The sequence below is a fragment of the Hipposideros armiger genome, unplaced genomic scaffold, assembly GCF_001890085.2.
Source record: "Hipposideros armiger isolate ML-2016 unplaced genomic scaffold, ASM189008v1 scaffold_370, whole genome shotgun sequence".
NCBI classification, from domain to species: domain Eukaryota; kingdom Metazoa; phylum Chordata; class Mammalia; order Chiroptera; family Hipposideridae; genus Hipposideros; species Hipposideros armiger.
In genome coordinates this window covers 350,142-371,670 of record NW_017731720.1, presented here as the reverse complement: position 1 = coordinate 371,670, position 21,529 = coordinate 350,142, and the positions used below count along the sequence as shown (strand labels likewise).

Below are 21,529 nucleotides of genomic sequence, written 5' to 3'. Positions count from 1 at the left end.
ATATAAAATAAAAATAAATTTCTTAAGTGTATACAAGACACAATTTCACATTCATGTGGACACATATCCTTATTTAATAAACGCACAATATACTTTTGAGAGGGAATATTTCCCCCAGATGTATTCTCTCTTTCTCTTAGCAAAAATAAATACTGTGTATGTTTCATTCATGTGGAAGTGTCTGTGCACAGTACAATCATTTAAACAGTAATTGAAATAATTAAATGAATTTTCCCCCCTCTGTTAGAGTTGTTATTTTCAAAGCAGCAAACAAGGTCTAATGTGATTCTCACATTGCTATCTTCCAAGGAATAAGATTTAAGCATGTTCCAAGATATTTTACGGGATGCAACTTACGGAAGAAGCAGCTGGTAGAGTGTGGTTGTCGGTATTACTTTTGTTTTTTGGTAGTGACTTTAGTTAGCAAACGTCCCTTTATGGAAAGGATTCTGAGTAAATCCTTCAAAAAACAAAAACCAGGATGAAAAATTGCACTCGGACGGATTGGGGCTAAGGGCGGAACCTCGAGGATTTGTGGGCGGAGCCGCGCGGGTCCGGGAGGGCGCTCTGTTCCCGCTCGGCTTTACTCGGCTCCGCTCGACTCTCGCTCGGCTCTGTTCTTTTCCTCCTCCCGGAGGGAGAGCGGCGGCGAGGCCCGCGCACGCGCTCTCGGTCCCGCTGCACTTAGGCAGGGCTCTACCTTGTGCTTTCACTTCCTTCTGTTCAGAGCTGTATCCGGGTCGTTCCTTTCCCTATTGTCTCAGGCAATCGGCCTCGGACTGTGCAAATTCTGGGGCTTTTGTTGCTTCTGGTGCAGGCTAATAAAGTTTTCTTTCTTTCTTTCTTTCTTTTTTTTTTCCTAACAGTTTTAACGGGGGAAATTAACTCTCCAGGGCTGCCGGTTGGTCGCACTGCCTGGGCCCAAGGGCGCCTCTGCTTGGGGAGCGCCGTGGGAAGGGGCGCGAGCGGCCGGGGCCGGTTCTGCGAGGACTAAGGGGCGGGGCAGGGGGGCGGGCAGGGGACCGCAGGGCTGCACCTGGGACGATCGGGGACGATCGGGTCCGATCGGCGGCATCGCCGATTTTAAATAGCATCTTTACGACTTGTTTCCGCGGTCTCAGTCCCCGATCTCGGCGCTGCTCGGGCTCTCGCATCCTCTCCCCAGGTCTCTTCCAAACGACCACATCACGGATTCCTTAGTAAGTGTCGGAGGCCTCCGCGGGGAAAAAGGTCCATTTCAGCCTTCTAGAAGTCAAGGGCCGCTGGGAGAGCAGGGCGGGGGTGGGAGAGTCCTGCGGGAACTTGGACCACTCGTGGACGCTCCCCACGCGGGGATGATCACGGCTTCCTTTATTCCCTGGCCTTTGCGTTTTGTTCCTATTGACTGTTACGGTGTCTAAATGAGGGATTACGAGCGAGTCGCAGAAACATCACAAGATGTGCAAGAGGGTCAGCTTCGATTTTGGCCAGCCTGGCTTCGCCTTCGCCGCACCCCGGGGCTGGAGCTGCCCGTGTCGCTGCCCGGCCCTCCCCGGCCTGCGGTCCCACCCCAATCTTCCCTGACACCTTTTGCTGAGAACTGAATTAGATAAAGATTCTCTGCACGAGGTCTTCTGCACCTTCCCTCAGCACCACAGCTCTCCCCCGTGCTTGGTGTGGCTACGAGTGACGATGTACTGTTTTGTTTTTTTTTTCTTGACAGTGGATCGCAGCTCCAAGAGGAGGCAGGTGAAGCCTTTGGCAGCTTCTCTGCTAGAAGCTCTCGATTATGATAGTTCAGATGACAGTGATTTTAAAGTTGGAGATGCCTCAGGTAAATGTTTCTCTCTTCCCTTTTCCCAGCTTTCTGGAGTTGGGTTTATTTTAAAGGATCGGTTTTGTTTAAAATGCCAATGTAAAGCGAAAGCACATAAACTTCATTTATTTTGTCCATTTTATTTCCCACATTTCCCCAAGATCCTATCACTAGATCTTATCATTGCTTCTGTTTTTGTTGACACTTAGATGATTAGCAGGCAGAGGACTTATTCCAAAGATGCAAGAACATTTTCTCTATTTTAAAATATATTTATGCTTTATGGATAGAGGGAAAAAAATCGAGAGAGAGCCCAAAGTAGAATAATATCCTGAGAGTCATGTGAGCCACGAACAGCCCCTGAGCAGGGTTCTTCTCTTTTCAGATCACTTGGCACCCTCTGAGGGGAGTTTTGCTTTTTGTGTATTCTCTTTCTTACCAGAGAGAAAAGTTGTATATACTTCGTGGTATGTGCTGGACCGTCTGGATTGGGCCTTTCAAACATGTGTCTGAGGTCTAAAGCATTCATGCTTCCTCTTTATATTTTGTGATTTTAAAAACAATGCACTTTTTAAAAAGGTCATATATTTACATTGTATACAATTGGAAAACCAAAGTATGGTTTTCCTTTGTATCTTCTGTTCATTGTACCTCATATATATGTATATATGAAGTATTAATTGCAGGAATCTGAGAAATGGATACAAATTATCTTTAAACATTTTTTGTGAAAGATACTAAGACACATGAACAATAAAAATTACTTATAATTCTACCCCTTTTAATAGAAATTTAAATAAAATGAGAAATGAAAGCCCTTCCAGTTTCATCTCTTTAACAGTTGTTAAATATTCTTTAAGAGAGTTTTCTATGTTTAACCATATCTCTCGCCTTTCTGGTTTTCCTTTTTCTTTTCTTCCTGCTAGGAAATGATAGGAAGGGATGAAGTTAGGTTGTGTTATTACTTAAAAGTATTATTATTTTTAATAGCATTATCAGAATTCGCTTGGCGATTTACTGAGAACTTTTTGTTTCCAAAATCACTTAATTTTTACAATAACTCAGTAAAGGAGATATTATTTTACAGCTAACAAGGAGATTGAGTTTAAAGAACTTGCATGAGGTCACTCAGGCCATAATGGATGTAATCCATGTCTGTTGATTCCAAAATTTACAGTCTTTTCACTCCTTAGATCCTAAAGTAGATAGGGTATAATCTTAAAAGAAGCTACTTGGATGTTGTCACTAATTGAGGTCACTTCCAGCAATCAAAAACTTTTAAGTTTATCTTGATTAATTGTTTTTTAACCTTTGCTTGTCAGCTCTTTTATTTTCCATTTAGTTTTTTGGTACTTCCAAAGAAAAGAAAGGGAAGGGAAAAGAGATAAATCCAAACCTACTTTAGTTCTCTTGGTAAAAACCTTGGCAGATACGAGTATTCTTGGCTCGAATAGTGTTTTGATTTGTTATGTTCCAGGTTGTAAACTGTAACAAAAATAGTTTGGTCTCAGAAATTATGACTTATTTGAATACCATTATAATGGGAAAAACTTCAAGGCTTAATTTTTGTTTCAGTTGTCTATTTTTGTGACAGTAAATCCTGACTTGGTAGATAAATTTTGTTTTCTTTTTGCTTATTGAGATGGAGTCATTCACAGGTATCATTTCTCTTTCCAAAGGTTAAAACAATTTAATGGTACAAACTACTTTCTCAAAATACTTTATGATATCAAGCTAAGTTGAGATTCCTGACCTTGTTAAATCTTAATGACAATTGACAGGAATTATCTATTATTTATAGTAAATGGTAGGATAAATTTTATTAGGCTGATAATTAAAAAACAAATCTCGTAAAAGCACTAAAAATATATTTACTTTCTGTTCCCTCTTGTCATAATACCTAGTTGGCTGTACTTGTAATTTACTTCCCTGGCCCCTGGGAAGCTTAAATTTGTGACCCAAGGTCAAAATTTATCTGTGTAGTTCTTGGTATTGTAGTCCGTGATATGTTATTGTAAATGAGAGTTTAGTAGAAAACTATTTTCTTTAAAATAGTTCATAGCCAATAGACATTGAATGATATTTTTCGCTTTTGGTTAAGATACATTGGTATCCCCCATAGCTGAGATGGCTTGATCTAGATTACCTGTGTTTCCTGTTTGAATCTTTTCTCTCCCTGAGATAGTTGGACTCTTACTGGAAATAAGACATTAGACTATCACTGGTTTTCAAACATGTTGAAGTTGTGGAATCCCAACCCTACTTATAAATAGGAGATTAAACTGCAAGTGAAGAAAGAGTTGATAAATATCTGTTTGATCATAGCTTCTTTCGAAACAATTTCTAGAAATGACTCACTGAATGAACTACTGACTTCCTGAGAATTTAATGTTAAAATGGTTAGTTTGATTAATTTTTATCTGGAATCTGTGCATCAGTTTCTTCTGATCTTCATTTTGAAGTCTGAAATTCTGACTATAAAATGTAATATTTATGTTTGGCTTTAAAAATAAATATAGACAGTTCTGAAAGGTTATTATATTTAAGACCCTTACAGATAAATATAATTTTATTCATGTGCTTCTCAAATGATAAAATCAAAAAAGATAAATATTGCTCAAAAATTCTCTGCCAACAAGATTGGCAAAAATGATTATCGGCAGTTAATAATTATAAGCCTCAAAAATTAGCAAACTGTGTACTGAAAATAGAATATCTTTTTTTTATGTCCAATGCGAAAGTAGAGCTAAATTTCTCACTTTTGATTGAGGACAGTTAATAAATAAATTTTAAAATGAATAAGTCCTAAAATGGAATATAAGTATATTAGAATTATGGTAATTATCATCAGAAATGCCATACGTGTATATAGAAATATTAGGTGGAACCATATAAAATTACCAGTTTTGTAGGTGTAAAAAGAGTCTAGGGGCCGACCGAGTGGCTCGGTTGGTTAAGAGCTCGCTCAAGAGTGTGAGCTCTGAGCAGCGGTTTGAGTCCTGGCCAGAGTTGAGCTGCCGCTGAGCTGCCAACAGGTGGCAGGATGGCTCAGCTGAAAAAAAAAAAAAAAGAGTCAAATATTGGCAATTTCATGTTTCAGCCTAGTTAAAGTGGACTTAGTATTGGGACTAGGATAGGTTATATTTATTGGGTTGTCGGAAAAGTCATGACGTATTCTTTCTATGTTTTACGTTGCAAAAATGCGTCATGACTTCCAACAACCCAATAGCAATCTGCTATATAAATGGAATATTTTTGAAGATAAGTACATGTATTACTTTTATTAAGCTAGACAGAATAGCAATGCAGTTTCCCAAGCCCCTGGCCAAAGTAAGATGGTTAACTTTAGATCTTAAGTCATAGTTAGTTTAGTTAGGCAAAATTGTCAGAAAATAATTTAACTGTAAGAGTCAGGCTGAGACTTTGTAATATTTTGTGCTTAATCTGACTTTAGCTTAAGTTGATCAAAATACGATAAGTGACCATCTATAGTGTTTAAAAGCACTTTTCTGGATGTTAAGGTGAATTCACAAAGAATAGTGATAATACAATAATTAAATAAAATAATGGATAGATGATACAAGGCATTATTGATCACTTATGCAGGTTAAGTCTTTCGAAGGAGATTGGACTACTTTAGACTGGATTGATGTAGGAGAATTCATTGAGGAGATGAGTTGAACTAGAAACTGAAAGAGAAGCAATCTAGGTGGGGGAAACATTGTTTTAAAAATGTGGATGCTGGAAAATGTCATTTATTAATCGTGGATCAGGAATGAATAAAAGAGAAGAGATGAGCCTGGGAAAGGAGAATGAGGTCACATTGAGGCCTTCTGTGCTCGACCAGGGCTTCTCAGTCTCAGCACTGTGGATATTTCGTGTTGGATAATTCTTTGTTGTGGAGGCCTGTCCTGTGTATTGTAGGAGGTTAAGCAGCATCCCTGTCTTCTACTCACTAAATCCCAGTAGCACCTTTCCTACCTAGCACTTCCCACCCCATCCGCCCTTTCATGGCAACCATTGTTTCTAGACATTGCCAGATGTCCTCTGGGAGACAAAATTGTCATAGCTTGAACTAGAGGGTGACTTATGTTGATTGATTGGCTTTTTAAAAAGAGATATGCAGTGTTAGTCAAAATGGCCTCAAGATGATAACTGAATTATCAATAGACTGGTGATACCTGTCTAATATCTATTGCGTATATTTATAATACTAATCACGGTTGCACTAGAGCAATGAACAAAATAATTAAATAATTAGGGTTGATGAACAAAAATGATTCTTTACATTGTAAAGCTAACAACACTCTGATTTAAATCATACTGTTTTATTTTTATTTTTTGTTTTGGATTTTATTGTTTAGTATTTATCATGAGGAAAACTTAAGCATTGAATATTTGTGAGGGATTCTTAAAGGTTGCTTTTTTAAAAATTCTATAACTGTAAAAAATTCCTTAACTGTTTGTTTGTTGAAATAGTTATTGCTTGGAGAGATTTTGATATAGTGTGTGTTTAAGAAAGGTTACCTGATACCTAAGATAGCTGTATTTGATGTGTCTGGCTTATTTCTCTAGTCTAGCCTTTTTTTTTTTCTTTTAAGGGTGTCAGAGTCATGAATTTAGAACATGCCACAGAGTCATTGTTTGAATTTGTAGTAACAGGAATTTTTTTCTTTGCAGCCACAAAAATGGAATTACAGGCAGACAAGGACTGTGATTTTCTCATTGTCATTATTACCAAGTTATGCTTGTAACTAAAGAATGTTTATCTCCATCCCTCAAGTGTTTATGTACTAAAAACAAGTGATGACTAATCAGATAAAGAAGTTATTTTTTCAGAGATCAGAGAAAAATAAAATTTGATATATTCCCGATGCCCGCAGTTAGAATATGGCTAATGTGTTATATTTGGAGAATGAAGGGTTGGATAAGCTACTAGGATTTGGATTTGTGGAGAAACCTCGCTTTCTTCTAATGATATATTAACAATGTAAAACATTTAAGTCTTTTTAAAAATTGCTTCCTATTCAGGCATGATTACGAAACAAAAACAGAATCAAAGAGTATCAGTTTCCCTCTTTGAAACATAGTTAATTGATTGGCATTGGCAACAATAACCAAAACAAAATTCCAAAAATTCTTGACATTTTATAAAATTTACGTAGTAATAAGTTTAATGATTGGTTTCAATTTTGATCAGGTACCCACATTTGTGCCCCATTAATCTTACTTTTGTATCTGTTGTTATGTTCTTATTGGTAAAATTATTATGAGTACTTTCTAGGTACTTCTACAAAGACACCTAGAAGATTGATCCAGAAGAAAAGCACCTTTCTCTATCTCCCAGCTATCTGGATTATGGCATTGTTTGTGTGATGTTTCCATTTTCTTTAGTCAGTGTGCACAGAGATCCTTTTTGCCTTAGATGTTTTTAGTCAATTATGCTTATTATTTATTAGATCCTTATCTAAAAATATCTAGAAATTATTACTTTTGTTTTACGAGAGTTAGTTGTTCTTGGTAGGTTGGGATAATTGTTGTGAGTGTATAAAAAAATCATAACTTTCTTAATGATTTGCATAACTATTGGACTGAAAAGAAGTCATCCGTTTGTGATACTGGGTACCACACTTTTTGAAATCCAAGAAGCTTACAAATTCAAAGGTGTTTCCTAAGTTTGGCATAAACTTATTTGATAGTAAAACCTGACTGGAACTGATAGGAGTTTTTTTGTAATGTTTATATGTCATACTCATAAATAGTCATACTTTTTACTGCAGAAATAGTGCAGTTATAGGATAGTACCAAAGACCTCACTGGAGGTGTTAGTGTGATATAGTGTGCATAGACCATGCTACCCTTCTAAAATTTTTTAAAGATTTAAATTCTAAAAAACATCTGGCTCCAAGAATTTCAGATAAGGGATTGTTGACCCACATGATAATTACTCTTGAGTCCCATGTGAGGTTGTTTAGGATGAGAATGTTTTTTCAGGACAGTCCCAAATAAGTTGTGGGTACCTGCATGATAATCTTGAGATTGACAATGATTTTATAAGGTCAGTCAGCATGAGATATTTTAAACACCAGGTACTAATTACAGACAACTTTCTTTGTATTTAATGTTCAGTTACTTATAGAGGCTAAGGCTGGTTGAAGTTACAGAAATTAAAATGGTGTGGAAACATTGACTTTTTTCACCATTTATTATTACCCTTTTCTTGGTTATAGGTGCAGGAAACCCATCACCTTACACATTTTGCTATTGGTCTTGGTCATGACCTGACTATGACTGGTTTGTTTCCTGCTTCCTCCTGTTCCCCTTCCTTTTTTCTCCTCCTCTTTATTCCTTTCTCTAAATACTTTAGATTTTTGTTTATGTGAGTAGGTGTAAAGAGGATTAGAGAGAATTAGAAGGTTACTGAGTAGTGTTGGGCTAAGGGAGCCTGGGCTGCAAGGCGGAATGGAAGAAACTTGCTAAGCTTATGGTCCTGCATGAACTCTTTATGTACTCGGCCTGTCTTTTTAGTGACTGCCATGGCTGTTCATTTCCAAGATGGATTAGTTCTTTAAAAAATCACTAGTTTATCTCATTGTAGTGGTTATAGCAGTTACTGCCTAGAATTTTTGAAAGTTTAGTTGATTCGTTTATTGATATGAATGGTATCCTAATAAGCAGGAAAATTGATAACTTCTCTTGCAACTTCCATTTTCTGTGCCATCACTATTGTCTCTTCTCACCTGTGTACTTTGTACTCCTAAAATTGATTGGTATATTAGGGATGTGGTACAAGTTGACCTATAAATAGCTATGCTCATTTTTACTGGGTAAAGTAAGAAATAAATGAAACAAAGTTTTTTGGGCCAGATTTTTCTTCTTCTGAAGGAGACTCAGTGCTCGTGAGTCCATACAGTTTATGAAAGGCAGATGTAAGGAAAGAAGATTTTGGTGTGTATTAAGTTAAAAATCAAATGCCCAGTTTAAAACGAGTCACATTTACTTTTAGAAAAAAAATTGCCCTCGAGGGTATCAAATATAGCATGAGCTGTATGACACAAAATAGTGCTCCTGTTTTTAAAGCATATGTTAATTTAGTTACATTTTTTCATCTTCATTAGTGCTATCTTGAACTAAAACCATTATACCAACTTCATTGATTTATTATTTAATCAGGTTGGGAATGTCTACCATTCTTTGACTTAAATTTGTTTATATTGTTTTGCAAGTTATTCACAAATTTTGGTGGTTTCATTTGTGTCAGCGTTGTGTGTGTGTGTGTGTATGTATATACATATGTGTGGTTTTTTTTTTCTCATATTTTCAACAGATTCTGAAGGGAGTGGTAATGGAAGCGAAGATCCCTCAAAGGACAGTGGAGAAGGCTCCTGTAGTGATTCTGAAGAAAATATTTTAGAGGAGGAACTGAATGAAGATATTAAAGTAAAAGAAGAACCACTTAAAAATTCTGTGGAAGAAGAAATACTGCCGACAGAAAAACAGTTAATTAAAATGGAAAAGAAGGAAGAAGAGGAGAATGGGGAAAGACCTAGAAAGAAAAAGGAGAAAGACAAGGAAAAAGACAAGGAAAAAGAGAAGGAGAGAGAGAAGGAGAAAGAGAAGGAGAGAGAGAAGGAGAAAGAAAAAGCAACGCTATCTGATACCATGGCTGCTCCTGCTGCGGCCACGCCAGCCACAAGTCCTCCTGCTGTGAACACCTCTCCTTCAGTCCCCACTACCGCAGCTACGACAGAGGAACAGGTCAGCGAGCCAAAAAAGTGGAACCTCCGTCGAAACCGACCACTTTTGGACTTCGTGTCTATGGAAGAACTGAATGACATGGATGACTATGACAGCGAAGATGACAATGATTGGCGACCTACTGTAGTAAAGAGAAAGGGGCGGTCTGCGTCTCAGAAAGAAGGAAGTGATGGCGACAACGAGGACGATGAGGAGGAGGGAAGTGGGAGTGATGAGGATGAGAACGATGAAGGCAATGATGACGATCATAGCAGCCCCGCCAGTGAAGGGGGCTGCAAGAAGAAGAAGAGTAAAGTTCTTAGCAGAAACAGTGCTGACGATGAGGAACTGACCAATGATAGCCTGACCCTATCTCAAAGCAAGAGCAATGAGGTAGACCAACCCAATTTTTATGATATCTGTCTGTCTGGGGAAAAGGGAATTCTTCTGTAAACCATTCTGCTCGTTATGTTAAGTAGCTTCCTTGAATCCGATGTATAGACAGCGATGGGAACCAATGAGCACCCTAACGGTAGCATTTGTTCATTTGGCCAACCAACCTTTATTGAGTACCTGCTGTTTGTCACCGTTCTCAAGGAGCTCACAATCACCGTCCTCAAGGAGCTCACAGGCTGTATAGTTAGAGAAATATTTTTGTATCCATAGACTTGGGAAATGGTAGGGTTTTCCTTCCCCCTTTCTATCCTCTCACCCCCTTGTTCATATTGCTGAGTGGCGCTAAGTGGATTATGAGAAAGGTCCCCTTTCTTTCAACTTAATTATGTCCATATCCACATAGAAATTTAGACTTTTAGAATACTTTAGAGCAGGGCAGCCAACAGCTTAATGATTGCCTCAGACTTTTAGATAGTCATGTAAAAGGTTAATTATAGCACCCATCATCTGAATAGTCACCGAATCTTTGTTTTAGATGTATGGGAGTAAAGACGAACTACATGTTCACATATTTACTGACCAAGTTCTCTCTACAAAGAAATAAAAAACATTTCTGTCATAAAACAAACATTTTTATCCTAAAACTACAGTAATGACTCAGTTCTTCCACCTGAAGTTCTCCTGCCGAAAGTTAGGTTTATTCATTGGGCCCGACATGCAACAAACAGTCAAGACTCTTCAGTCAAACACAGTTATGTCTCTTTGTCTGTGTGTTTATGTATATGTTTTTCTTCAAAAGAAAGATTGAGTTGTCTTCTCACATGTAGATGTATTTGTTACATCACATGTAGAACTATAATAATTAAGTCTGTCATTTTTGTTAATGTGTCTATAGTCACGGAAATTTACTTTTTTCACTTTACCAAGCACTTGTGGTTTTTTTTGTTTGTTTGTCCATATCATTGAAATAGGTTAAACTGGTAGAAAAAAATTTTCCTTTTATGGTTTGTTTTCTTACATTTCTGTTGCTTACAAATTTTATATACCAGTGATTATCTATTTTAAATAAGTTTCATTTGAAAATTGGTTGATTTTTTTCTTTTTACCCAAATAACATGAAGCAGTCTGTGAGGGTTTATATGTCAGTAGAGATGAAAGAGCAATTTATATTTTATAGTATAAACATTGTGTAACTTCTAGTTTGCCCACTTTCATAGGAAGAATATTGCTTGCCTCCAGTAATATCCTAATTCTTACTATTAGGTAAAAGAAAATTGTCATTTGGAATATAATATAGTATTTATAATTTGTAGCACATGCAGTTGCATATTCCCAGTGCCAATTTATGGAATTATAAGTATGGAAAATCCAGTTGTTCTTATTTGATTTAGGTATGTATCTAGTTTATTTTATAGCACCTAGTACTCAATCTATAGTTACTGAATAAGTTCATTACTTCCTTACTTTATTTTTATTAGCCTGACATTCACAAAAAGTAGGCTGGCTAATGATAGAGGCAGTGTGGTTAGATTTATGCTTAGGTGTGGGGAACAACTCCATATGTTTAGAATTTTGCCACATAAAATGTGTACATTATCCATCTGTTAATAAATAACCTGTAATACATAACGTATTGCTTATGAGGTTGTAGACTATTTTTTATGATGCATTTAAAGGCCACATGTGCTCTTTAGTTTTTTCCTACCAGAAAAGACTTTAATAAATAATGGGACTTTATATATTTAGGTTAACAATCCCAAAGAAATGAGATTCCAGAACATTTCTTGGAAAAGTGCCTTGTTCGTTCTTAAATAGCTAAATTAATTCCTCTTGTTAATTTATGTTAATTTTTCTTTTGCTCTACCCTGTACAGAAATGTAGAACTTAACAGAAAGGTAATTTTCCCTCAACAATATTCTACCTGAAAGCTTGATAATTGTATTTGACCCCTAAGACTGTTATTCAAATTCTTCAGTAATTTTTTATGATTTTAGCTGTATTTAAATGTTACTCAAATTAAATATTAAATTGCAAAAAGATGACTAAAGGTAATCCTTGCTGTTTTATAGCCAACGTTTGTATCTTATTTTCCTATTTATCTTAGGTAGTTATACCTTGCCAAGTATCCATTAGTTAATATGTATATATTTTATTACATTTGAAGTTTTATTTTTCTCTGTTTTTAAGTTTTCAAACACTACTTTGTAGTAGAGGTAGTTAAAAATGTGGCTTTAGAAATACATAATAGAATTCTATTTACTTTATAAGCAGATAAGCTTTTTTCTTGGCTACTATGTCAATTGCTTTGTAGGGAAATGAGCTTTGGGTATCATGTAAATGATGTGTAGGGACTTTAATAATTTTGAAGTTTCTTAGGGGATTTGATATATATATATTTTTATCAGGGGCCTTTTGTAACTATTGGCTTTTAATGGCCTTAATTTACCTATGTGACAGGCCTTGAAATACTCTAGAACAGTGGTTCTCAAACATTTTGGTCTCAGGACCCCTTTACACTCTTAAAAAATTATTGAGTATCCCCGTTATTACATATGATAGATTATATCGATATTTACCATTTCAAATTAAAACTCAGAAATTAAAAAAAAAAAACACCAAAAAACACAGAAACACACAAGTGGTCAGATCAATGATGCTATCCCATGTGACTTAGCTGGTGGAAAATTTCACCTTACACCCATGAGTGAGAGTGAAAAAGACGAATAACATGAGTATTATTATGAAAATATCCTTTATCTTGTGGACCTCCCTGAAGGAGATTTTCTTGACCATTACTGTTCTAGAATTGGGCATTGGATAACATGCATTTTCTGCGTATGGACACTTGCCTTTGTCAGTGGTGTTATGGCATTTTTAAAAATTTATCTCAGTGAACAATCCCCACAGAACATGATTATGTGTCCTTTTCAAATTTTTATCTTGAAGCTTTGAGATTCACTAAAGTTATCTTGCCTTTTAGTTTTCTGAAGTAAATGTTTTCAGTAGAGCTATGTAGCATTTTCAGAGAATGGTTCCCATTTTCAGGATTTTGAAACTGGAGCTTTGGGTGAGAATTAATATATGACAGAAAATCATATTAATAGAAATTTTCAGACAGAATTTTTTTGATTTTTGATTTTCTTTTTTTTAATAAAAGGATCTGTTAATATTAAGCAGATTAGATGTCCTGTCTTGTGAGGAAATGGCAATTGTTATCTGATTTGCTAATAAAATGTAAACATTTTGCCAAAATTTATAAATAGCCAATTGTGTTTATGTCTTCTTACTTATTTTGTCCATTGAGAGCTTTTCTGTTCTTTTTTATTTATTTATTTATTTATTTATTTATTTATTTATTTATTTATATTTAGCTGAGCCATCCTGCTACCTGTTGGCAGCTCAGCGGCAGCTCAGCTCGGGCTGGGCATCAAACCGCTGTTGCTCAGAGCTCAAACCCTTGAGCGAGCTCTTAACCAACTGAGCCACTCGGCCGGCCCTAGGTCTTCTTACTTATTAATCAACTGCCTTTTTGCACATTTCAAAATAAAACAAATTGCTCTAAGGCCTAAAAAAATCATTTTGTCACACTGTACAAAAATTACGTGAGATTCTTGAGAATTTAACCTTATTTTTTTTTTTTTAAAGAAGAACTATTGGTCAGACTTCTTGGTATACTAATTTTTTTCTCTTCTTTAGGGCAATAGGATTCCTTTAGTTCTGGTTTTATAGGAAGTGTGCTGGAATTTCCTTCTAGTGAAACCACATATAACTCAAATAGAATTTATCCTGTTGGGTGTATTATTTATAATCATCTATGTGGAATACATATATAATGAACACTAAACATATTTTAGATCCATGGAGAACATTGGGCAACATTATCATTTTTGGTATAAATTTTAAATCCCAAGGGAAAAATGAAATAATGTATTATAACTTATTACTATGGTGTCCCATTTATTTTTAAATTATCATTAGACTACTTTAAATTATTCTATAATATTAAAGTTATAGTCTAGGTGGTACTCTTGAACCATTCAAAACTCACTTTCTGATTTCTATTTTTATGTAAAAATCTTACTTTAAAATGACATATTTTGTGGTAAAAACTTTAGCTTAACTTTTTTCTCCGGAAACTTGAAAAATTATATACAGCTTTAGAAATATGCTGATAAAACTGATATTGAATTGACTTTTATATTCTGATTATAAGTGTGCTAAACTTATGTTTGATCTATTAAAGACAACTTAGAGCATAATTTTTAAAGAGAATGCTATTTAGATTTTCCCATGGAATCACTGTCAGCCATTTGGTTGGGAAATATTGTAGAGCTCTAGTTCCCTCGTTTCTCTCTTCATTATTGTATTTGTAGCAAGAGTCTCAAATGATGGGAGTCAGAGGGTCATAAATACTAGTTAGCTTTATTTTCTCTGCTTCTAAATGATAATATGTGTAGAAATATAATTTAGCTACTTACTGTTTTTTGAGAAAAATTTGAAAATAATGGAATTAGAGCTACCTATTGATGTGAATTTTTCTGATCCATAAAAATGTACTTGTTTCCCACATGGGTAAACCTTATTCAAGGCCTGTTTAGTTGTAATTCCACCAGAGAAATATTGTAGAGCCCATAAGCAAGAGTAGCCTCTTAGTCATCAAACTCTGGTTGTTCGTTAGGCCTTTTTCTAGTCTGATTTTTTAACCTAGATGTAGTAGTCTAAGGAAAACATCTGTTTTGGACTGACCATGGGAAATTATTTAAAGTGGCTGTGCTAATTGAGGCTTACAACTTTTCTTTTGGGGTTCCAAGGAAGATTCCCCAGTGTAATAAATGGTCAGCTTATGTTTCTCTTCTTGAACCACCTACAAGAAGTACAGAGGAAAGAAGAATGGGAATGAACATTTATTGAGTATCTAGTATGTCTCGGGAACATTCTTGCACACATTATCTTGTTAATTCTTACAACAACCTTATGAGGTAGGTATTATTTTTATCATCCCATTTTACAGATGAGAAAACTGTACCTTCAAGGTTCAACAGCTATTAAATGAGAGCTGAGAATGAAGCTAAAGAACATTTGACTTTAAGTCAAAGGATGTTACATTGAAGCATGGCTAATGGGATGAAAATCTGGGTAGATTTTTGTTTTGCTCTCTATACCAAAGTCCTGTAAAACATGAGTTCTCTTTTCCGGAAGTTTTTACCTTTATTTGCTTTCCATGTCAAAGCCCCTAAATTATTTGGTTTTATAACAAAAGAAAACAAAATATAAAATTTTAAAGTACTAGAATTCTCAAAAGAAATGACATACCTTCTTGTTGACTTTTGCATTCATTTCGGATTTGCTTTATAGATCAACTGCAAGTTTAGATGTATTACACAGAAATATATTGAAAGTGTGTTATTAATTGTGACACTCAAGTGTCATTCAAATGTCACAAATTGCTTTTGAAATGTTGAAATGATAAATCTAAAGATACCTTTCAATATTGGTCAGTTTAAAAGTATAAAGAAAACATTAATATGAAACAATATATTAATTAATGAATTAATGAATGTATGACATGGAACTAATTTATTAAGTTTGTTTCTGAATATGATGAGGTTCTTAAATGAAAATATATAGACTCAAGTGCCATCTTTTATTATATGTAATGCTAAACCAAATTTGTTAAATATGAGAACCATTATCTTAACAAAAATTTAAATCCATAATACAGAAGGTTTAAATTACAAGAAGCAAACTTCGTTTTCTTGAAATTTTATCTTTATATTTATCTATTGATATATCTTTCTCCTTTTATATTACAATTAGCTAGGTATCTTTATTTCACTAGATAATTTTTGACATAAACCTAACAGAGTGCTCTGACTCTTCTAGCAACTAGTCAGCCTAGATCCTTTTTTAGATGGTTTTCTGTACCTTTATACACAGACACTCTTCAGTACGTGGTAATGTATCTACCCAGTAGTTTGATGACTCTAGAACTTCTCAATTCATCTTATACACTTCAGGATTATAGAGTCTGTAACTATGCCATCACATACATATTTGCTTTCTTGTTATCTTGAATTGATTTCTTCCTGTTTAATATATGTGTGTCTTGTCTCCCCTAGGTAGGACTATAAGTTTCCAAAGAGTAGAAACCTAATGTTTTATACTTTTTAAACCTATATGTAAGGTTAATAATTACTTGTGGGTTAATTTTTCCTTTCTCATACTCTAAGGGATCAGACTGTAATTCACAATGTCAAAGCAGATGTAGAGTTGTTAGCTGCATGCTTGCTTTTTTTATTTCCTAGAGAAGGGAGACTATAGGACTTTCAGAGAAGTGAAGTAATTAGAGAGCGCTTATAGACAAAGAAGTGTAATCCTCAAATGTAGCACACTCTGAAATTACCAAAACAATGGAAAATGCACTGTAATTTTGGAAATGCATAAAATAATTTAAAGATAATTTTATTAAAGTTACCTTTTAACTTAAATATGTGATTTTATGATATATTTTAATATTAGGACTCGCTGATTCTTGAGAAGAGTCAAAACTGGAGTTCTCAAAAAATGGACCATATTCTGATTTGCTGTGTTTGTCTTGGAGATAATAGCGAAGATGCTGATGAAATAATTCAGTGTGACAATTGTGGCATTACAGTCCATGAAGGTAATTTTGCTTGGTTTTGTCTCCTTTTAAAAATGGCTGTATGACACTGCATTTAAATAAGTAAAATCAACTCTTTTACATTTGTACTATTCTAAGATTTTTCTATAATACTTCATGGTGTTTGACTTGATAAAAGACATACTGAATCCTTAAAGTATGATGGGTGTTATTTTTAAGATTATGTTAATTTTAAACGTGTGTTTTTTTGTTGTTGTTTTTTTTAAACCTAAAATTAAATTTGGGGTGACATTGGTTAATAAGATTATATAAGTTTCAAGGTATAATATTATATTATCTGTACATTGCATTGTGTGCTCATCACCCAAAGTTTAGTCCCCTTCTATCACCATATATTGGGTTGTCGGAAAAGTCATGACGCATGTTTGCGACAGATGGCACTAGTTCATTTTTGGAAGTACTAGAGTCATTCTCATCTATGTTATTGCTATGTCATTTGACAGCTGACAGTTCTAGATTCATTCTAAAAAAAAACTGAGTGATTTGGTTGAGTTTTGGAGATTTTACAATAAGTTGAAGATGGAAGACCAAACTGTGCATTTTTGCCATATTTTACTGTTTTACTTCCATAAAGGGAAGAACGTGCATCAAGCTTGTGAAAAGTTGCGTAAAGTTTACGGTGACAATGCTCTACAAGAATGTCAGTGCCAATGATGGTTCACAAAATTACGTGCTGGTGATTTTGATCTCAACGACGCTCCTCGGTCAGGGAGGCCCACCGAGGTTGATGACAAAATAAAGGCATTGATCGAGTCAAACCCATGTTACACGACATGAGACATTGCAGAAACATTGAACATCCATCATTCAAGCGTTCACGACCACCTGAAGAAGCTGGGATACATAAGCAAGCTCGATATTTGGGTTCCGCATGCACTCAAAGAAGTTCATTTGACAGCGTGTATAAACATCTGCAATATGCTCATTAAACATGAGGAAAATGATCCTTTTTTGAAGCAACTGATAGCTGGTGATGAGAAGTGGATTGTTTACAACAATGTGGTGTGCAAACGGTCTTGGTCCCCACGTGATGATTTGCCTCCAACGATATCGAAAGCAGACATTCATCAGAGGAAGGTTATGCTCTCATTGTGGTGGGATTTTAAAGGTGTCCTGTTTTTCGAGCTCCTACCAAGGAACCAAACATTTCAAATGTGTACTGTCAGCAATTGGACAGTTTGAATGAATCCATCATCCAGAAATGTCCAGAGCTTGTTAATTGTAAAGGAGTTGTGTTCCATCGCAACAACATGAGACCACACACAAGTTTGATCACCCATTAAAATTATTGGATCTTGGATGGGATGTGTTGCCACACCCACCATATTCTCCTGACCTTGCACCATCAGACATCCACTAGTTTTGCTCTCTTCAAAACTCCTTGCGTGGTATCACGTTCAATTCAGATGAGGCTGTAAATCAGCACCTTGTTCAGTTTTTCGCAAATAAAGACAGGTCCTTCTAAGAACGAGGAATTATGAAGCTCACTGAAAGATGGCAAAAGGTTATCGAACAAAATGGGCAATATATCATTGATCTTTGTTCTTTATATAAGTAAATGACCGTTGAAAAACATAAGACAAAATACATCGTGACTTTTCCGACAACCCAATATTTGATGCCCTTTACCCTCTTCAACCTCTCTGCACACTAAATGTGTTTTTTAAATAAAATAGAAATGCTATGTGGAAAACTCAGTTTTTTCTTTTGTGGTCAGTGTTATGTATTTTTTTCTTCATTACATTATTTATCTCTAGTTTCTAAATGAAATTGAGATGTTGAAAATGTTTTGTATGTTAGTCCAGTAGAATGTATAACAGTATTTAAAAAATTACATTCTAAATCTAGGGCTGTTATATAGTTTCTTCTTTCTTAGTTATTTTTAATTTTGAACTAGAAAGGAGAATTTATAGAGATCATCTTTTAAAATCTGAAATAGGAGTCATTGTAATATATTGAAAGAATTTTTCCTGATTAGTTTTTTTGTTTTGTTTTGTTTTTAAGATTTTTATTGGGGAATTGGGGGATGGGAACAGCACTGGGGAATTGGGGGAAGGGGAACAGACAAGTTGTTGTCCTTTTTGTTCTTCAGTCTAGTTGTGGAGGACGTTGCTTCACTAGCCCAAGTTGGCACCATCATTGTGCTCTTCCTGGGTGAGGCAGATCAGTTGCTGGCTTCTGGACGGCCGCTCACTGCGGCTGCTGGCCGCTCACGTTGGCTGCTGGCTATACACGGTAGCCCATGGCAACCTACTGCTGCAGGGTCTGTCGCCTATGCTGTTGCCGGCGACTCTGGGCCACCCAGCTCCAGGTTGAGCTGTTGTTCAACATCTTAGTTGTAGAGGTCAGTGTCACTGGCCCTCATATGTGGGATCCGAACTGGGGCCCTCTGGCGTCCCAAGCCAGCTTTTAACCAAAAGGGCGACACTCAGCCGGCCCTCCTGATTAATTTTTGAACCTTTTATGTTAGTAATTTTTTACTTAAAAATTTTTATTTCAACACAATTTCTGACTGCCTATATTCTCTTCACTGAGACTTCCCCAATGGTAACATTTTGCTATATTTGATTTATCTTCTCTCATTGACAGTTTATTTCTGACTTGTATGAGAGTAGACTAGACATAATGTCCTCTCTTTACCCCTAAATACTTCAGTATGCATTTCCTAAGAAAATGGGCATTCTCTTACATACCACATAAGTATCAAAGTCAGGAAATCAGCACTGTTAGAATACTATTATCTAATTTATCAACTGTATTCACATTTTACCAGTTATCCCAGTAATGGCAATTCTAGCAAAATAAAATCTAGGATGTACTACATTCAGTTGTCATGCCTGTTTAGTCACTTTTAATCTAAAACAGATCCTGAGTCTTTATATATCATGACACTGACATTTTTTAATACAGGCCAGTTCTTTCATAGAATGTCCTTAATATTGGGTTTTTTGTTATGTTTTCTCATGATTAGATTCAGGTTATGTGCTTTTGGCAGGAATCCACAGAAGTTATGTTGTATTCTCAGTGTATCCTATTAGGAATTCTCAATGTTTATTTGTCCAGTTGCTGGTTGATTTATTTTTATCACTTGGTTGAGAGGGAGTCTTTCCAGGCTTCTCTGTGGTAAAGTTATTATTCTTCCCTAGCAGTTAATTTTTTTTTTCTTTTTTCTGTCAGGGCCATGACTACCACAGACACTATTTCTAAGGCCCTGCCCTTATCTGCCTTTCTGGTATTACAGCCCTACTCCCAGATAGTTCTGGGAGTCTGCTGGACTTAGGGGACCTTTGTGACCTATGAGGCCTGTGCTGCTTTAATCCTCCCTGTTGCCTTCACATGAAGCTGCCCTCTTGCTGCGAAGGTTCACTGTGGGAATGTCTCCTATTTCTGTCATTAATTTTTTTTTTTTAGTAACATTTATTGAATATCTTCTATGTTCTAGGCATTCTGTAGATTTTAGGCATGTACAATAAATAGAATATAGACATTACTGACTTCATGGAGCTTAATATTGGTAAGAGAGACAGGCAATGAAATGAAAACACAAAACACAAATCCATATCAAGGTGGTGATCTGGACAATGGAGAAAAATAAAGCAGGGCAAGGAATATTGGGAATGCTGTGGGTGGAGCTGGCTAGGTGGATAGGGTAAAAGCTTGTCTCTGATAAGCTGTTACTTGAGCAGTAACTTGAAGGATGGGAGGGAGAAGCCATATGGATATTTGGGGAAAGAACACTCTAGGAAGAGTGAATGTAAAGATCTTGAAGTGGGAACATGCTTGGAGTGTTTGTATAATGGCACAGAGAATAATAAGGCCAGAACTGAGTGAGCTGGCTGGTTAGTGGTGGGGTAGAGATTGGGGCAAACAGGTGAGGCCTTGCAGATCACAGTACTGATTTTAGATGTTACTGTGATGAATATAGGAAGACTTACATGAGTTTTGATCAGAGGATTAATCTGATTTGATTTATATTTTGGAAGGATCACTCTGTTGGGTTGAGAGTAGACTGAAGTAGGTCTAAGTTGGGAATCAGGGATACCGTTTAGGGAGACCATTGCAATGTTCCAGTGTTTAGTTTTAAACTGTCTGGAGTGGAGGTAAGATGTTGGGACTACAGATAAAAATTTGGGCCTCATCAGCCTGCAGATGTTATTTAAAGCTGTGAGGTTGGACGTGCTATCTAGACAGTAGTAAAGTGGTGCTCACACTGCAGCAGAGATGGGGAACCCATGGCTGGCAATGAGATCACAGGGAACCATGGGAGAGACGCCCGGGTGAAATCAGAAACTGGCCCCCCCTTCCCCTGGAGGGCAGGGAGAGAAAAACAGGCAGGTCACTCCGGAGTGGTAGGTGGCAGGCTTAGTAAGCAAAGGAACCCAGGACGCTTGTCTTGGGCAGTCGCAAGACAAATATTTTTCCATACCCGCCGACCAGAATCTTAAAGTTTATATAGAAGCCTTAACCTGGGGTCTGTCACGTACCCAGTTCAGGTCATCTCAGCAGCACATTTCTGTCTCAGGGCTGTGTCCTTAGGCAGCTTCTAGTGCCAAGGAGGCAAGTGGAACACATTCCGTGTATAGGGGAGTGGTTGGGTGCCTCCAGCTGCCCAGGTCCAGCTCTTGGGTCAGACTGGTGATGACCTTCCTAACAGGCCATTTGCATTTTATTTCCTGTTACTTGCTGTACATGTCCTGTGTCATTTTTTAATAGGCTTTACTTGTCTATTTCCCATGGGCTTATTGGAATTCTTTTTTTTTAGTGTTAATCCTTTGACTGCTGTATGTGTTACAAATTTTACTTTGTTACGCTTGCAAATTTTCTTTTCATCCTGATCCTGACCTGTACCTTTTAACTTTGTGGTATTTTTCATTGTTCAGAATGTGCCTTTATATACAGTTACTTTTAAGTCCCAAAAT

General features: G+C 36.2%; 1 protein-coding gene across 9 annotated transcripts in view; it reads left to right on the top strand.

The window, feature by feature from the left end:
- The first annotated feature begins 636 nt into the window (after positions 1-636).
- The window catches only part of PHF14 (PHD finger protein 14), a 172,689-nt gene continuing 151,796 nt past the window's right edge, over positions 637-21,529 (top strand). For 2 of the 9 annotated variants that reach the window (XM_019662195.1, XM_019662194.1), the window contains exons 1-4: positions 641-1,199; positions 1,703-1,813; positions 9,123-9,925; positions 16,448-16,592. In XM_019662195.1, the coding sequence (XP_019517740.1) occupies position 1,199; positions 1,703-1,813; positions 9,123-9,925; positions 16,448-16,592 (1,060 nt within the window). In that variant the 5' untranslated portion in view covers positions 641-1,198. Of the gene's footprint in view, positions 1,200-1,702; positions 1,814-9,122; positions 9,926-16,447; positions 16,593-21,529 lie in introns of all 9 variants that reach the window. The other 7 variants (XM_019662193.1, XM_019662199.1, XM_019662196.1 and 4 more) reach the window with 6 other exon arrangements.